The sequence below is a fragment of the Hylobates moloch genome, unplaced genomic scaffold (genome assembly GCF_009828535.3).
Source record: "Hylobates moloch isolate HMO894 unplaced genomic scaffold, HMol_V3 SCAFFOLD_12, whole genome shotgun sequence".
NCBI lineage: Eukaryota > Metazoa > Chordata > Mammalia > Primates > Hylobatidae > Hylobates > Hylobates moloch.
The window spans coordinates 10,178,789-10,197,794 of record NW_026652287.1 but is presented as its reverse complement, the minus strand read 5'-3'; the positions used below and the strand labels follow the sequence as shown (position 1 = coordinate 10,197,794).

Here is a 19,006-nt window from a genome sequence, read left to right as displayed (position 1 = left end):
ATCTGTACAACTGAAGCCTAAGAGCACCTTCATGAGTAATACCTTTAATGAGCTTAGAACTTACATGGCAGGTAGTGCTCCTGCCTTGGGGCTTTCTACGTACCCTTCCTATTGCCTGGAGTGCCCCATTCAAAGCACAGCCTCCACTCACTTCCTCAATTCATCCAAGGTTCGGCTCAGAGAGGCTGTCAGTCACTATACAAACCACCTACCCCACAGCTACTCTGCTTTCCCTGCTTTATTTTTCTTCAGGGCACTACCTTCCCTGACTACAATGTAATTCGATCAGAGCCGGGATTTTGCCCTTCTTTTCACTGCTGTCTCCCTGGAACCTAGAAGGATCCCTGGGACAAAACAGCATTCACTAAATATTTTCGTATTTTTTAAAGGTCTAAATTAATAAATAAACAAAATTCCCAGTTTCTAGGCAAGTGCCACTTTCAATCCCAGAAACTTAGCGTCAGAAGGAAAATGAAAAACTACCTCATTCAAATTCAGAAATTTTTCTTTAAAGTGTCCTGATAACATCTCAGTCCCTATTTGACTCCAGTAATACTGAATTCACTTTTATAAATGAGAAGTGCCATTTCACTTGTTTTTTTCCTTTTTTTTTTTTTTTTTTTTGAGACGGAGTCTCGCTCTGTCACCCAGGCTGGAGTGCAGTGGCGCGATCTCGGCTCACTGCAAGCTCCGCCTCCCGGGTTCGCGCCATTCTCCTGCCTCAGCCTCTGCCCCCCACCACCCGGCTATTTTTTGTATTGTTATAGAGACGGGGTTTCACCTGGTCTCGACTTCTGACCTCATGATCCCCCCCCCGGCCTCCAAATCTGGGACATCAGACCACCACCCCGGCCTTCCTTTTTGTCATATCATTTTTCACATCTCTGATAGAAACTTGAACTTTCTAAAGGTTGAGTTGAAATGTACCTTCTTATACTCAATTCAATCACTGGTCTTAATTCTGCCACTTGGCCCTTTAAAGGGTGATTTAAAATAACTTTTAGTCTTTTTTTTTTTTTTTTTTTTTTTTTGAGACGGAGTCTTTCTCTGTCCCCCAGGCTGGAGTGCAGTGGCGCGATCTCGGCTCACCGCAACCTCCACCTCCTGGGTTCACGCCATTCTCCTGCCTCAGCCTCCCGAGTAGCTGGGAATACAGGCGCCCGCCAACACGCCCGGCTAATTTTTTGTGTTTTTAGTAGAGATGGGGTTTCACCGTGTTAGCCAGGATGGTCTCGATCTCCTGACCTCGTGATCCGCCCGCCTCAGCCTCCCAAAGTGCTGGGATTACAGGCTTGAGCCACCGCGCCCGGCTAACTTTTAGTCTTTTACAAATAACAACCTTTATCCTATTTGTAGAGATGTGACATCCTTTGTAAATTTTCCTTTCAATAAAGTTTGTGGGCTCTTCGTCATCCCAGTAGGCCCGTATCTCTTTCTTTTTTATATACACATATGTATCTATACATATATATATATATTTTGTTTGTTTGTTTGTTTTCTGAGACAGGGTCTTGCTCTGTCACCTAGACTGGAGTGCAGTGGCACAATCATGGCTCACTGCAGCCTTGACCTCAAGCAGTCCTCCCACTTCAGCCTCCTGAGTAGCTGGGACTACAGGTCCATGCCACCACACTTGGCTAATTTTTTTCTTTTTTTGAGACAGAGTCTCCCTCTGTTGTCCAGGCTGGAGTGCAGTGGCGAATCTTGGCTCACTGCAGCCTCAGTCTCTTGGGTTCAAAGCAATTTCCATGACTCAGTCTCCTGAGTAGCTGGGACTACAGGTGTGCACCACCACATCTGGCGAATTTTTGTATTTTCAGTAGAGACAAGGTTTCACCATGACAGCCAGGCTGGTCTCGAACTCCTGACCTCAAGTGATCCATCGGCCTCAGCCTCCCAAAGTCCTGGGATTACAGGTGTGAGCCACTTCGCCCAGCCACATTTGGCTAATTTCTTAAGAATTTTTCATAGAGATGAGTTCTGGCTATGTTGCCCAGGTTAGTCTGGAACTCCTAGACTCAGGTAATCCTTCCACCTTGGCCTCCCAGAACACTGGGGATTACAGGTGTGAGCCACTGCACCCAGCCTAAAATTGTAGTATACTAATATGGGATAATACTACATAAACACGAAAACCAGTTTTCCTTCAATATTATAGAATCCATTATTACATTACCTTTTAAAATATTATATGCTGCGCTGGGCACAGTGGCTCACGTCTGTAATCCCAACACTCTGGGAGGCCAAGGAGGGCAGATCACAAGGTCCGGAGTTCGAGACCAGCCTGGCCAACATGGTGAAACCCTGTCCCTACTAAAAATACAAAAATTAGCTGGGCATGGTGGCAGGTGCCTGTAATCCCAGCTACTAGGGAGGCTGAGGCAGGAGAATTGCTTGAACCCGGCAGGTGGAGGTTGCAGTGAGCCGAGATTGTGCCATTGCACTCCAGCCTGGGTGACAGGGCAAGACTCCGTCTCAAAAAAAAAAAAAAAAAAAAAAATTATAAGCTGCAAAATCATACTACTACATTGTATTAACACTAATGAATTTTGCATAGGTATTGAAAGGCTGTAGCCTAAATGTAGGTCATCCCTGTTAACTTCTTCTATTTTTCACCCACCATTTGAGACTGTCAACACTTTAAATTCCAAATTTGCCATATGTTATATTAGCTATCTATCCCTCTCAGCTTTAGCCACGTATAAGTTCAACAAGCATGCTTTCTATATCTTCGTCCAACTTCTTGAATAAACAAAGTGGTTGGTCAATACAAAAACAAAGTTCTCCAAAGTATGTTTACTGTGCCCCAGGTCACAACGCAACCATTATTAAAACGCAAACTGTAATATTTAGAGGCTAAAGTCCAAACTGCTATTTACCACAAAAAGATGCTGTTATCAAGTGAAGATATATGACTACACTACTTTATCTTTTAAACGCCACCCAGTTGACATAGGATAGGAAACACCTATTGGCAGAATTCAAACTGAAATGTCCAAACTTACGCTGAAAGCTTCCTTGTTGTTTTTAATGGCACAGGACTCTTCCACTTTGTGGTCCTCCTCTAGCACAATACTGGATGGCTAATACGAAGAAAAACACACATTACAACGGGTAACCAATTTTTAACAAGTTTAAATGGAAGTTAGTAAGTTTAGAAATTAAGCTAAGAATGTTTATGAATGACATTTCATGTGGGAGAATGGAAGATGTAAAAGGAGAGCTTCTTCTGAAGCATTAGCATGCACTATGACTTTTTTTTTTAACCAATATTAATTATGCCGCTTTCAACACTTAAAACTGGCAAGGCAGATAACCAGAAAGATTAAAAATATATAGTTTTACATTACTGGTCAATACTGATAATATAACCCTCACAGACCTCAAGCCACTACAACAGTTTCCTTGAATCAAAAATAATATTCAGTATGGTTTTTATTGTTAAATGTATTTTGTTTGCTGAATCTTTAAAAATTGTACAGAATACATAAAAACCAAAGGCGATAAAAAACGTAATCAATCAGAACACTGTTCTCCAAAGGATAAACAGCTAAAGTTCCTTATTTGAGAAATTCTACTTACCTTAATTTTTAATTAAAAAAAAAAGACCCAGAAATCTTAACTCTGATTTTCCTCTCTCTCTCTCTTTTTTTAAACATAAATGCATGATCTAATATTCACATAGTAAAACTTCTCAGATTTCTTTGGGCACACAATTGATTTTCTAAAAACAAGTAGAGGGAAAAAAGGATAGTCCACAAGCCTGTTTGTTTTAGATAAAATGAATCCATCTTTTATAAACCCCAGAAACTTAGATTTTTTTCTGGCCTAAAATTAATTTTCTGCCCAAAACTACATGTCCAAGTTAGGCAATGTAAAAAGTCTGAGCCACAAGCTAAAAGAACGCCGTGTGGCTAAACCAGTCAGGCTTCAGGAAAAGCAAGCCAGTAGAAGAAGTGGTAAACGGTGTTAATCATTTTGGTTTTGATTCAAGAGGATCCTTGTGGCCCAATAATTGGCAGTGAAACACATAACTTACTAATCTTAAAGTCTCTTAAATTTGAAATACCTGGGGCAAAAGATTAAAGGAAGTCTTTTCCACATCATTTTTCTGCTGTTCCTCAAATCTTTTTACTAAATTTGATACAAATTCCTCTATTTCTTGATGATATTGCCTGTGTAAGAGGACAAAATGGTCAGAACCCAGACAGAGTAAAACATTCAACAGACTGAAGTCTTAGGCATTACTATAAGATGTCAAGTGTGAATGTTGTTGTTTTTCAGAAGTTTAACAAATCACTGACTCTGTAATACTCAGGAACATATTCCTTAAGATAAATTACATATTATTGCCAAGTTAATGCAATGATTATGATAAAGTAACACAGTGATTGGCATAACAACTGTCAATCAGTTGTGCAAAGAATACATGGATTTTATTTACAAATTCTGTATACTTAATTTTTAAATAGATACTACATGTAAATGGTTCAAAATCCAAGAGAAGGAAAAGGGTTACATAACGAAAAGCTCCCTTCCTACCCTGTCTCTTGGCCATCTATTTCTGCAACACAAAGACAGTCCATATATTTAGGTCTTCTACATCCTCCTCCCAGAGATTCTTTTTTTTTTTTTTTTTTTTGAGACGGAGTCTCGCTGTGTCACCCAGGCTGGAGTGTGGTGGCGCAATCTCGGCTCACTGCAAGCTCCGCCTCCCGGGTTCACGCCATTCTCCTGCCTCAGCCTCTCCGAGTAGCTGGGACTATAGGCGCCCGCCACCACGCCCGGCTAATTTTTTTTGTATTTTTAGTAGAGACGGGGTTTCACCGTGGTCTCGATCTCCTGACCTCGTGATCCGTCCGCCTCGGCCTCCCAAAGTGCTGGGATTACAAGTGTGAGCCACCGCGCCCGGCCCAGAGATTCTTAATACATACGTAAGGAAACGCCAATATAAATATGAAACTGGAAAATATAAAATCAAAATGCAAAGCAAGAAAAAATACTGAGATCTGCTTTCCCCAGCCCTCCAGGTCAAGAACCAAGCTCATCATATATTCAGTAGTGCTCAGTTCAGGAGGTGTCAAAGGAGCCCAAGTCTTATTACCATGTAATCGGGGAGCCATAATATCTCAGACTCAGTTTCCTTCTCACAGACTTGATGATTTTTTAGGTATCTTGTAGCTCTGACATTTTAAGATTTCTGCAGATGGGCAGATCACTTGAGGTCAGGAGTTCGAGACCAGCCTGGCCAACATGGTGAAACCCCGTCTCTACTAAAAATACAAAAATTAGCCAGGCCTGGTGGCAGGCGCCTGAGCTACTTGAGAGGCTGAGGCAAGAGAATTGCTTGAACCCAGCAGGTGGAGGCTATAGTGAGTCAAGACCATGCCACTGTACTCCAGCCTGGGCAAAAAGAGTGAAACTCCATCTCAAAAAAAAAAAAGGCCAGGTGCAGTGGCTCATACCTGTAATCCCAGCACTTTGGGAGGCCGAGATGGGCAGATCACCTGAGGTCGGGAGTTCGAGACCAGCCTGACCAACATGGAGAAACCCCATCTCTACTAAAAATACAAAATTAGCTGGGCGTAGTGGTGCATGCCTGTAATCCCAGCTACGTGGGAGGCTGCGGCAGGAGAATCACTTGAACCTGGGAGGCGGAGATTATGGTGGGCCGAGATTGTGCCACTGCACTCCAGCCTGAGCAACAAGACTGGAACTCCCTCTCAAAAAAAAAAAAAAAAAAAAAAGATTTCTGCAGGTGAAACACTAGGTGAATGGTGCAGAAATGAGACCGTCATGAGCTAGAGGGTTACTGATTCTAACCTGGGCATAGGAGGGACAATAGTGCTACAGCCCAGTTGTGCCCAGCACCTTGCTGCTGTATTTAGCATCCAGCTTCCCCACCCTCAGAGCCTTGGGTTTCACTTCTGCTGAGATAGGGTAGGTTATGGACCTGGCACTGTTCCTTCTTCTTGACCTTGGTCAGCATTAAGAAGACAACAATATGACTAAGTGACTTTCGAGGGAGCAAGCAACTATGTGAAATGTCTATGACCATGCTCTGAAGAAGGGACAGAGCAAACCATTTTAGAACACTCTGAGCAAGCACTGCAGGAATGCACAGGGTCACCCTAAACCCTGATGCTGATGGTTTGCAAAAGTCTAGTTTTGCTGTTAAAATAAATAATCAAGTGAGTAGGCTTTGAAGATGGCCAACATGGAAAACTCAGTTACCTGATTCAGATAGAGAAATGGTGAACGTCATTGCTATTGTTACAGTGATAGTGATGATTTTTATTAGAAGCTATTTATTGAGCTCTTAGAGGTGCTCATGTAGCTACCTCATAGGTAGTTACTATGACTATCCTGTTTTCCAGTGAAGTAACGGATGATGCAGCAAAGATCTGTGGCCTTCCCAGGTTCACAGACATAGAAAGTAAGAGTCTAGGCCGGGCGCGGTGGCTCACGCTTGTAATCCCAGCACTTTGGGAGGCCGAGGCGGGTGGATCACGAGGTCAGGGGATCGAGACCACGGTGAAACCCCGTCTCTACTAAAAATACAAAAAATTAGCCGGGCGTGGTGGCGGGCGCCTGTAGTCCCAGCTACTCGGAGAGGCTGAGGCAGGAGAATGGCGTGAACCCGGGAGGCAGAGCTTGCAGTGAGCCGAGATTGCGCCACTGCACTCCAGCCTGGGCGACAGAGCGAGACTCCGTCTCAAAAAAAAAAAAAAAAAAAAAAGAAAGTAAGAGTCTAGATATTCAGGTCACTGTGACCCCAATGTCCTTGCTCTTAATCATGATTCCTTACGCTTTAACTCCAGGGGCATTTTAAGTAAAATAATAAAAATGATATAAGTACAAATGAAGACAGCATATTTACAGAGAAAATTGTTCCATAAACACATTATTATATTTAGGAGAGGGAAAAAATTACTTACTTTGAAATAGCATTGTTCATGAATAGAATCTGTAATATAGGTCCATCTAACTTAGTATCGTTCACCAATATTCCACTAAAACAGAAGTTAGAACATATCTCAGAAGATATTTAAGTAAAACTTGCATATGTATATATAAACGCATAACTTTTATACTTTTTTTTTCCTTTGTTGAGACAGGTTCTCACTCTGTCGCTCATGCTGGAGTGCAGTGGCGAGATCTTGGATCACTGCAACCTCCACCTCCCGAGATCAAGCAATCCCACCTCATCTTCCCAAGTAGCTGGGACCACAGGTGCATACCACCACGTCCAGCAAATTTTTGTATGTTTTGTGGAGACAGCGTTTTGCCATGTTGGCCAGGGTGGTCTCGAACTCCTGAGCTCATGGGATCCACCTGCCTCGGCCTCCCCAAGTGCTGGGATTATAGCTGTGAACCATCTCACCAGCCTTAAAATTCTTAAGTACCGAAGATCATATAGTATTTTCCACATATTGCAGTTTTCTCAAGAAAATTATAAATTTTCACCAATTCTATCTACTTTAATAATTTTATACAGAGGTATCACTTTTTTTAATGTTTAACAAAAAATTAAGAACTGCAGTTAATCTTTCAGTTTTCTTTTTTTTTTTTGAGACGGAGTCTCGCTCTGTCGCCCAGGCTGGAGTGCAGTGGCGCAATCATGGCTCACTGCAAGCTCCGCCTCCCAGGTTCACGCCATTCTCCTGCCTCAGCCTCTCGAGTAGCTGGGACTACAGGCGCCCGACACTACGCCTGGCTAATTTTTTGTATTTTTAGTAGAGGTGGGGTTTCATCATGGTCTCGATCTCCTGACCTCGTGATCCGCCTGCCTCGGCCTCCCAAAGTGCTGGGATTACAGGCGTGAGCCACCGCGCCCGGCCAATCTTTCAGTTTTCAACCAAACAGTTTATGTCTAATGGCCAATTTCCTTACAAATTAGGGGGAGGGAAGGACTAGGTAAACAAGCAGGTTACAAGAATATACTTCCTTTTTTTTTTTTTTTTTTCTGGGACGGAGTCTCGCTCTGTCGCCCGGGCTGGATTGCAGTGGGGCAATCCTGGCTCACTGCAGCCTCTGCCTCCCAGGTTCAAGCAATTCTCCTGCCTCAGCCTCCTATGTAGCTGAGATTATAGGCCAGCGCCACCGTGCCCAGCTAATTTTTGTGTTTTTTTTTTTTTTTTTGAGACGGAGTCTCGCTCTGTCGCCCAGGCTGGAGTGCAGTGGCGCAATCTCGGCTCACTGCAAGCTCCGCCTCCCGGGTTCACGCCATTCTCCTGCCTCAGCCTCCCGAGTACCACCACGCCCGGCTAATTTTTTGTATTTTTAGTAGAGACGGGGTTTCACCATGTTAGCCAGGATGGTCTCGATCTCCTGACCTCGTGATCCGCCCGCCTCGGCCTCCCAAAGTGCTGGGATTACAGGCGTGAGCCACCGCGCCCGGCCTTGTGTTTTTATTATTATTATTATTATTATTATTATTTTTTTGAGACGGAGTCTTGCTCTGTCGCCCAGGCTGGAGTGCAGTGGCATAATCTCAGCTCACTGCAAGCTCCGCCTCCCGGGTTCACACCATTCTCCTGCCTCAGCCTCCCGAGTAGCTGGGACTACAGGCGCCGGCCACCACGCCCGGCTAATTTTTTCTATTTTTAGTAGAGACGGGTTTTCACCGTGTTAGCTAGGATGGTCTCGACCTCCTGACCTCGTGATCTGCCCGCCTCGGCCTCCCAAAGTGCTGGGATTACAGGCGTGAGCCACTGCGCCCAGCCTTTTATTTTTATTATTAATTTATTTGTGGATGGAGTCTCGCTCTGTTGCCCAGGCTGGAGTACAGTGGTGCGATCTCAGCTCACTGCAAGCTCTGCCTCCCAGGTTCACACCATTCTCCTGCCTCAGCTTCCCAAGTAGCTGGGACTATAGGTGCCTGCAACCACGCCCGGCTAATTTTTTTGTATTTTTAGTAGGGATAGTTTCACCATGTTAGCTAGGATGGTCTCGATCTCCTGACTTCGTGATCTGCCTGCCTTGGCCTCCCAAAGTGCTGGGATTACAGGCGTGAGCCACCGTGCCCAGCCTGTGCCTGTATTTTTCTAAAGGAATCTAAATGAATTTGGCTTGGAAGTATATAGGAAAGAACACTTTATAAATAGACTCTTGGAGGGCAAAGCATATTGTACTAAATATCTCAAATCCAAGATTCTAAAGAAGAGATATAAAAAAGTATACTATTCCTGGATTTGACTTTCAAATACTGCAAAAAACAGAACTAGAATGCAGCCTAGAAACGTGTAATATATCCCATGGGTAACCTGGGGTCAGCTGAATGTCTGATTCTTCCTCTTCTCACCTGTCTCATACTTCTTTTCCTGTACAGCATGTGAAATAAATGTCTCTATTTGGAATTGTCCACATCAAGTAAAGAAATTAAATGAGAGGCTGGGCGCAGTGGCTCACGCCTGTAATCCCAGCACTTTGGGAGGCAGAAGCGGGCGGATCACGAGGTCAGGAGTTCGAGACCTGCCTGGCCAACATGGTGAAACCCCGTTTCTACTAAAAAAAAACCAAAAATTAGCCATGCGTGGTGATACACGCCTGTAAACTCAGCTACTCGGGAGGCTGAGGTGGAGAATTGCTTAAACCCAGGAGGCGGAGGTTGCAGTGAGCCAAGATCATGCCACTGCACTCCAGCCTGGGTGACAGAGCGAGACTCTGTTTCAAAAAAAAAAAAAAAAAAAAGGGGCCAGGCACGGTGGCTCGCGCCTGTAATCCCAGTACTTTGGGAGGCCGAGGTGGGTGGATCACAAGGTCAGGAGATGGAGACCATCCTGGCTAACACGGTGAAACCCCAACTCTACTAAAAATACAAAAAATTAGCCGGGTGTGGTGGCACGTGCCTGTAGTCCCAGCTACTCGGGAGGCTGAGGCAGGAGAATCGCTTGAACAGGGGAGGCAGAGGTTGCGGTGAGCTGAAATCGCGCCACTGCACTCCAGCCGGGGTGACAGAGCAAGACGCTCGGCCAACCAGGGATGTTTTTAAAAGTCACATGCAGCTGCATGGTTCCTAAATTGAGTCCAGTTTGATGAACCAGCTATAAATATACTCAGTTGGAGAAATTTGAATATGGAGTTGGTAGGAGATATGATTAAGGAAGTCATTGCAGTTATTAGGTGTGATAATTGAGTGGTGGTTATGCATGAAAAAGTCTCTATTTTTAAAAATACACATTGAAGTACTTGGGCTGAAATGTGCATGGGATTAGGAGGAGGCAATATGGCAAAAATATTACATGTTAAATTAAGTGAGGAAAATATGGGTGTTAACCATACTGTTCTTTCCATTTTTTGTATATTTTCACAATAAAAATAAAAGAAGGCCAGGCAAAGTGGCTCATGCCTATAATCCTAGCACCTTGGGAGGCTGAGGATGGCAGATCACCTGAGGTCAGGAGTTGGAGACCAGCTTGGCCAATATGGTGAAACCCCATCTCTACCAAAAAATACAAAAATTATCCAGGCGTGGTGGCACACACCTGTAGCCCCAGCTACTCAGGAGACCTAGGTGAAGGAATGGCTTGAACCCAGAAGTCAAAGGCTGCACTGAGTCAAGATCATGCTGCTGTACTCCAGCCTGGGCAACAGAGTGAGACTCTGGCTCTGTCTCAAAAACAAACAGAAAGTAAAACAAACAAACAAACAAAACCCAACAAAATGTTTATTGATTAAATAAAAAGGAGAGGCCTGGGCACGATGGCTCATGCCCGTAATCCCAGCACTTTGGGAGGCCGAGGCGGGTGGATCATGAGGTCAGGAGTTCGAGACCAGCCTGACCAACAAGGTGAAACCCCGCCTCTACTACAAATACAAAAATTAGCTGGGCATGGTGGTGTGCACCTGTAATCCCAGCTACTCGGGACGCTGAGGCAGGAAAATCACTTGAACCTGGGAGGCAGAGGTTGCAGTGAGCCAAGATTGCACCACTGCACTACAGCCTGGGTGACAGAGTGAGACGCTGTCTCAAAAAAAAAAAAAAAAAAAAAAAAAGAGGAGAAACAGACTAAGCCCAATGTAATACCAGGACTTTGGGAGGCTGAGGCAGGAGGATCACTTGAGCCTAGGAGTTTGAAACCAGCCTGGCAATTTGGCGAAACTCCCTCTCTAAGCTAAATACAAAAGTTAGCCAGGTGTGGTGGCATGTTCCTGTGGTTCCAGCTACTCAGGAGGCTGAGATGGGAGGATCACTTGAGCCTGGGAGGTTGAGGCTGCAGTGAGAAGTAACTGCGCAACTACAGTCCAGCCTAGACGACAGAGTGAGAAATTGTCTCAAAAATAAAAAAATTAAAAAAAAAACAGGAGGAACTTCTGATTATAAGTTTCAAAAATAAGGACTAAATCAAGAGACTTGAGAGTACAAATTTCATCTAAATAATTTCATTTGTCCTTTTTCCTTGGTTTTCCGTACAACGCTTTATCAGCCTGACAATATGGAGGGCACCAATTCTTTTTTTTTTTTTTTTTTGAGACGGAGTCTCGCTGTCGCCCAGGCTGGAGTGCAGTGGCGTGATCTTGGCTCACAGCAAATTCCACCTCCCAGGTTCATGCCATTCTCCTGCCTCAGCCTCCCAAGTAGCTGGGACTACAGGCGCCCACCACCACACCCAGCTAATTTTTGTATTTTTAGTAGAGACGGGGTTTCACCGTGGTCTCGATCTCCTGACCTCATGATCCACCCGCCTAGGCCTCCCAAAGTGCTGAGATTACAGGCGTGAGCCACCGCGGGAGGGCACCAATTCTAAGAAAATACTAATTTATTTATTTTTTTTCATGATACTAATCCTTTGTGCTTATAAGCTGGAAAGCCTATATGATGCGGTAATCATTTGAACTCGGATAAAAATCACCCAATTTAAGATAAATATTAAATGTTTAAATGAATGACTCCATTAGAAAATGTAAGCTTATCTAAATAAAACATCTTTAACATATAAAAATTATGACTTTCATGAGGAATCCTAGTTATATTTAATATACTGAATACCTAATCAAAATTCAGTTTATTTTATTAAGCCTCCCAAGTAGCTGAGACCAGAGGCACATGCCACCACATCCATCTAATTTTTAAAAATTTTTTGTAGAGATAGAGTCTCACCATGTTGTCCAGACTGGTCTCCCACTTCTGGTCTCAAGCAATCCTCCCAAAGTGCTGAGATTACAGGTGTGAGCCATTGTGCCCAGCCAAAAACGAGTTTAGATACACAAAGTGAGCTCACATAGAGAAGGAAGGGTGAGATATGAGGAAGTTAATTTGAAATATTGGCCAGGCGTGGTGGCTCATGCCTGTAATCCCAGCACTTTGGGAGGCCAAGGCGGGCAGATCATGATGTCAGGAGATCAAGACCATCCTGGCCAACACGGTGAAACCCCATCTCTACTAAAAATACAAATAAATTAGCCGGGCATGGTGGCGGGCACCTGTAGTCCCAGCTACTCAGGAGGCTGAGGCAGGAGAAAGGAGAATCGCTTGAACCCAGGAGGCGGAGGCTGCAGTGAGCCGAGATCACGCCACTGCACTCCAGCCTGGGTGACAAAGCAAGACTCCATCTCAAAAAAAAAAAAAAATCTGAAATATTTCTAAATTCTAAAATTTAGACTTGTAGTCACCACTGCAGCCAGTTATTCCAACTGGTGCCAGGGACTAAAAAATTCATGTGAGGCCAGGTGCAGTGGCTCATGCCTGTGATTTCAGCACTTTGGGAGGTTGAAGTGGACAGATCACTTGAGGCCAGGAGTTCGAGACCAGCCTGGCCAACATGGTGAAACCCCATCTCTACTAAATATATAAAAATTAGCCGAGTGTGGTGGTGGGCACCTGTAATCCCAGCTACTCAGGAGGCTGAGGCAGGAGAATTGCTTGAACCCGGGAGGTGAAGGTTGCAGTGAGCTGAGATAGTACCACCACAATCTAGCCTGCGGAACAGAGTGAGACTGTCTCAAAAAAATTAAAAAATAAATAAAAATAAATAAAAAAGGCCAGGCGCGGTGGCTCACGCCTGTAATCCCAGCACTTTGGGAGGCCGAGGCAGGCGGATCACGAGGTCAGGAGATCGAGACCACAGTGAAACCCCGTCTCTACTAAAAATATAAAAAATTAGCCAGGCGTGGTGGCGGGCGCCTGTAGTCCCAGCTACTCGGAGAGGCTGAGGCAGGAGAATGGCATGAACCCGGGAGATAGAGCTTGCAGTGAGCCGAGATCGCGCCACTGCACTCCAGCCTGGGTGACAGAGCAAGACTCCGTCTCAAAAAAAAAAAAATAAATAAATAAATAAATAAATAAATAAAAAAGTGCATGTGAAATTACATCATGGCACCTCCAAATTCTGAAAGCTTGAAAATATAATTTCTTATAATCTATACTTTAACAAATACTTTAGTGACCTGTTAAATAAATTTATATTTTGAGATACCAGAAGTTAGGTGCCTAGGCTGGGCATGGTAGCTTATCCCTGTAATTCCAGCACTTTGGGAGGCCCAGGCAGAAGGATCACTTCAGGCCAGGAGTTTGAGAGCAGCTTGAGTAACATAGCAAGACCCTGACTCTATTAGAAAAAAAAAAAAAATTAGCTGGGTGTGGTGGTGTCTGCCTGTAGTCCCAGCTATTTGGGAGGCTGAGGTGGGAGGATCAAGGTTTCAGTGAGCTATAATTGCAACACTGTACACCAGCCTGAATGACAGACAGAGTGAGATCTTGTCTCAAACAAAAACAAAAACATAAAATCAGATGCCTAAATGCAAATCTACACACTATATCTTTTTCAAAAGCACATTACTTTTTCTTCTAAAATGCTGATTCTTTCATTGTTTCTATTTACGAACAAATTTTAACTATGTAAATAAATCTTCAGCTAGAGTAACACTGTAGTCTTTTTTCTTTTTTTTTTCAGACGGTGTTTCGCTCTTGTCACTCTCAGCTCACTGCTGCAGCCTCTACTTTCCGGGTTCAAGGGATTCTCCTGCCTTAGCCTCCCAAGTAGCTGGGATTACAGGCGCCCACCACCATGCCCAGCTTATTTTTGTATTTTTAGTAGAGACAGGGTTTCACCACGTCGCCTAGGCTGGTCTCAAACTGACCTCAGTTGATCCACCCACCTTGGCCTCCCAAAGTGCTGGGATTACAGGCGTGAGCCACTGCCCCCGGCCCATTATACTATAATTTTTTGTTTTAGGTGCTGGAATTACAGGCATGAGCCACTGGATCCAGCCAGTATTGTAATCTTACTTCTAACTTTCTAGAAATGTTTGTTAAATAGGAATAGCTAGGTTAACAACTTGCCTATTCTGAACATTAAGTAAACATTTTCTGGATTTTGTTTCATCCTTCCATCCAATAAATGAGCTTACAATTTTAATCCACTTATGAGAATTCAGACCTTATCCCCACAAATAAAGAACTATTACTTTGACTTCTTCAGAGTATGCTAAACAAATAAAAATGATACAAAAATCCCATACACTTTTTACAATGAAATTCTGATTAAATATTAATATCAGGATAAATAATAAGAGACAACTATGGAGTAATTTCAAAAATTTCATACCTCGGTCGAGTCAGAATGTTCAATTTTCGTTTAAGTTCTTGATGTTATTATTTGTTAAGGAAGATAAACCCTCATTTAACAATGCAGATCATAAAATTCAACTACTACTTCTCTCACTTTTGGTGTCAGAATACTATAAAGATAAAAGACCCACGGATATTTTGAGGATGACACACTTATTGAGCTTCTACTTTGTTGCAAGGGTAGGCTTTTGAAACCCAAAATTAAAATACGGTTTTTATCCTTTAGAACATATATTCTAAGACACGATTCTGAAGTTCAACAGACTAACAAACTGAACCAAAAACATTATTAAAGCATCAGTGTTCCTGTCAAACCTTTCAACAACCACTATGTGATAAACAGAATGCAGTGTAACGAGCTGTTAACAACTTTAGAATTTGTTTTTTTTTGTTTGTTTGTTTGTTTGTTTTCGAGACGGAGTCTCGCTCTGTCGCCCAGGCTGGAGTGCAGTGGCGCGATCTCGGCTCACTGCAAGCTCCGCCTCCCGGGTTCACGCCATTCTCCTGCCTCAGCCTCTCCAAGTGCCACCACGCCCGGCTAATTTTTTGTTTTTTAGTAGGGACAGGTTTCACCGTGGTCTCGATCTCCTGACCTCGTGATCCGCCCACCTCGGCCTCCCACTCACCCTGTCGCCCAGGCTGGAGTGCGATGGTGTGATCTTGGCTCACTGCAACCTCCGCCTCCCAGGTTCAAGGGATTCTCCTGCCTCAGCCTCCTGAGTAGCTGGGATTACAAGCATGCGCCACCACGCCCGGCTAATTTTGTATTTTTAGTAGAGACGGGGTTTCACCATGTTGGCCAGGCTGGTCTTGAACTTTTGACCTCGTCATCCGCCCGCCTCGGCCTCCCAAAGTGCTGGGATTACAGGCGTGAGCCACAGCGCCCGGCCTCAACTTTTTGTATTCTTAAAATTTTCCTCACAATGTGGAGGAAGACATTCTGAAAAAATAAATCGGGCTTCACAAACCTTAAAAGCTGGTATACTGGCTGGGCGCGGTGGCGGGCGCCTGTAATCCCAGCTATTCAGGAGGCTGAGGCAGGAGAATCGCTTGAACCCTGGAGGCGGAGGTTGCAGTGAGCGGAGATTGCACCACTGCACTCCAGCCTGGGCAACAGAGTGAGACTCCATTCCCCCACTCCGTCCCCCTAAAAAAGCTAACATATCAGCCACTTTAAAATTTCCTTTTAAAATTTATCTACAAATTTTAAAAGGAAAACTACCCGAACCAAAGTTATCTATCTACCTATAAAACTCTAAGAACATAAAAAAAAACATACTAGCAAATCAAGAAAAATCTGCTATCTTGTAACTCAAGTCTAACAGAAACTTCTTTGGCGCGTTTTCCCCAAGGCGCTGCAAAGCATCTTCAGCACAGAAGCGAGCTCCGAGTGGAAGAACTCTAAGATTAATCCCCAATTTTAATCAAGCAATTAACCAATTATCTCAGCACACCCGGATTCCTTGAGGCCCCCAACTCTGCATTCTGGGACGACTAGCGTTTGCCCCGGTATAAAAACCGATCCCGCGTATAAGCAGCCGGTATTTCATCACCTACAACTATAACATGACGGCACAACTTGAGCGTGGCTGCAAAATATGAAACCTTATCACGACCTCAAACAGAGGGGGGCAATTAGGGGCTTGTGTACAACCTGTCAGGTGAGCAGCCTAAAATAACCCTAAACACTGCACCCGGGTGGGAGGCAGGAGTGGGTCTGGTCAGGAGACGGCCTCCCTGAGGGGAAGAGGTCTGCGCCGAGGCGCCAGGGCAGCCTGCGCGCCCCGAACCCTAGACTCTCGGCCCGCCGGCAGGTGACAGAAATCACTTGGAATTCTGGCCCTCCTGGAACTTCCGCCCGCGCCCTCGCCCTCGCCCTCGCCCGGCGCTGCCCCGGCCCCACACCCGGGTGACAGGGCCCAGCGAGCGGAAAGGATATTCTCGGCGCGGAGGTGCTCGATGGTCTCCTCGCACTGCCGAAGCCGCTCCCGTAGCTCCGCGTCGCCGACCCCATTTTCGTCCTCCTCGTCGCCGTCGTCGTCCTTGAAGCGAGTGTGAACCGGCTTCGGAATCGACTCCTCTGGGTGGTCGAACGGCTCGAACAGCTCTAGGTCGCCAAAATACACCTCTGCGGCCATTTTGGGCTGTGGAAAGGATTCGAGAGGAGGCGGAGCTGGCCACCAGGGCTGGGGGAAGAAGGTTGGAAGGCGGCACCACTCTCCAGAGCTCTGGCCGCACGGAGCCACCCGCTAGGGTTTTCTCCAGACGCAGGCCGCGATAGCTGCACACGGGGCGGGGCCAGTCGCTAGAGACTACAACTCCCAGAATGCAGCGGGGCCTATCGGGCTAGCCATTGCCCGGGGGACGGCATGCTGGGACGTGTGGTTTCTAAGCGACTGGCACTCATTGTCTGCATTGCATCCTGGGATTGGTGCTTTTTTTTTTTTTTTTTTTTTTTTTTTTTGAGACAGAGTCTCGCTCTGTCCCCCAGGCTGGAGTGCAGTGGCGCAATCTCGGCTCACTGCAAGCTCCGCCTCCCGGGTTCACGCCATTCTCCTGCCTCAGCCTCTCCGAGTAGCTGGGACTACAGGCACCCGCCACCATGCCCGGCTAATTTTTTGTATTTTTAGTAGAGACGGGGTTTCACCATGGTCTCGATCTCCTGACCTCGTGATCCGCCCGCCTCGGCCTCCCAAAGTGCTGGGATTACAAGCGTGAGCCACCGCGCCCGGCCCGGTGCTTTTTGAAACGTGAAGAAAGCTGGTGTAGGTCAGAATGCGCTAAAGCAATCTGGGGGCAAGGCGCGGTGGCTCACGCTTGTAATCCCAACTATTTGGGAGGCAGAGGCGGGAGGATCACGTGAGCCTAGGAGTTGGAGACCACCCTGGGCAACAGAGCGAGACCCAGACACTACAAAAAATATAAAAATTAGCTGGGAGATTGTAGTCCCAGGTACTCGGCAGGCTGAGACGGGAGGGTTTGAGCCCAAGAGGTCGAGGCTGCATTGGGCCCAGATGGCGCCACTGCACACCAGCCTGGGCGACAAAGCAAGACCCTGTCTCGAAAAGACAAACAAAAACAAAAACCAGTATGGGATGTTCCTGTTAGGCAACTAAGGGTGAAAAATCAGAGCACGACGCATAGCTTCTCACAGATTCTGGTGTGCGTGCCACACCTGAGAATAAGGAACTCCATAGCCTGAAAGGGAACTAAATAAAAATAAATATAAAAGAGAATAAGAAACTCCAGCTTTGCTACAGAGATCACTGTTGTAGATTAGTTTATTGAGCTTGCTTCGTTTTTAATGCAAGATTAGCTAGATTCAACTATTTTAGTCTGTTGAGGCTTTCTGTGGTTTCTCTTGTTCAATCACTTGTTCATTCAATCACATTATTTACTTACATCTTCAACGGGCACTTGTCTAGGACCTGAGTATGCAAGAGTAACCACAATAGAGTAATTCCTTCTCTCACGAAAGCTGTAGTGCACAAAAAGCAACAAAAACCCCGTAATTATAAATGTTCCTGTTCTTGGGTCGAGATGGTTGTTGATGGATATTGATCACACAAAGAAATGTGGGCCGGGCGTGGTGGCTCACATCTGTAATCCCAGGACTTTGGGAGGCCGAGGCGGGCGGATCACGAGGTCAGAAATTCAAGACGAGCATGACCAACAAGGAGAAACCCCGTCTCTACTAAAAATACAAAAATTAGCCAGGTGTAGTGGCGCACGCCTGTAATCCCAGCTATTCAGGAGGCTGAGGCAGTAGAATCGCTTGAACCCGGGAGGCAGAGGTTGCAGTGAGCCGAAATCGTGCTACTGCACTCCAGCCTGAGTGACAGAGCAAGACTGTCTCAAAAAAGAAAAAAAAAAAAAAAGGTGAAAAACACAGTAAGTTATGAATATTTAACAAACACCCTAGTCTGTGGGAGTCAGTGAAGTGAGGAAGTGAGACTTTAAGGATGGGCAAAGTTGGGGGTGGGAGGATGGAAGTGTGTCTTAGGTGTAAGAACCACCATGTTGAGTGAAAAGGCAGAGTGGAGCAAGATGAGGCTGGAACACTACTAGGTCAGTACTCAAAGGCCCTTAAGGAAGCCTCTCTCCATTTACAACACTGGGAAGTTATTTACACATTTTACTTTTTTTTTTTCTTTTTGTGGACGTGATCTCCCTATATTGCCCAGGCAGGTCTTGAACTTCTGAGCTAAAGCTATCCTCCTGCCTCTGCCTCCCTAAATACTGGGATTACAGGAATGACCCACTGTGCCTGGCCATTTAAATTTTTTTTTTTTTGAAATTTTATTTTTTGAGACAGAGTCTCACTCTCACCCAGGCTGGGGTGCAGTGGCATGATCTCGGCTCACTGCAACCTCTGCCTCCCAGGTTTACTTTCACTGAAAAATCTGCATGAGGCTGGGCGCGGTGGCTCATGCC

At 45.2% G+C, this 19,006-nt stretch overlaps 1 protein-coding gene across 3 annotated transcripts in view; it reads right to left on the bottom strand.

Annotated features, from left to right (window-relative positions):
* Positions 1 to 16,890, bottom strand: part of ZCCHC8 (zinc finger CCHC-type containing 8) — a 31,617-nt gene extending 14,727 nt beyond the window's left edge. Inside the window, exons 1-5 of one of the 3 annotated variants that reach the window (XM_032168431.2) lie at positions 16,512 to 16,889; positions 14,550 to 14,592; positions 6,939 to 7,013; positions 4,070 to 4,175; positions 3,006 to 3,083 (exon numbers count right to left, since the gene is read on the bottom strand). In XM_032168431.2, the coding sequence (XP_032024322.1) occupies positions 3,006 to 3,083; positions 4,070 to 4,175; positions 6,939 to 7,013; positions 14,550 to 14,592; positions 16,512 to 16,710 (501 nt within the window). In that variant the 5' untranslated portion in view covers positions 16,711 to 16,889. Of the gene's footprint in view, positions 1 to 3,005; positions 3,084 to 4,069; positions 4,176 to 6,938; positions 7,014 to 14,549; positions 14,593 to 16,511 lie in introns of those variants that run through there. The other 2 variants (XM_058424729.1, XM_058424730.1) reach the window with 2 other exon arrangements.
* Positions 16,891 to 19,006: the final 2,116 nt, after the last annotated feature.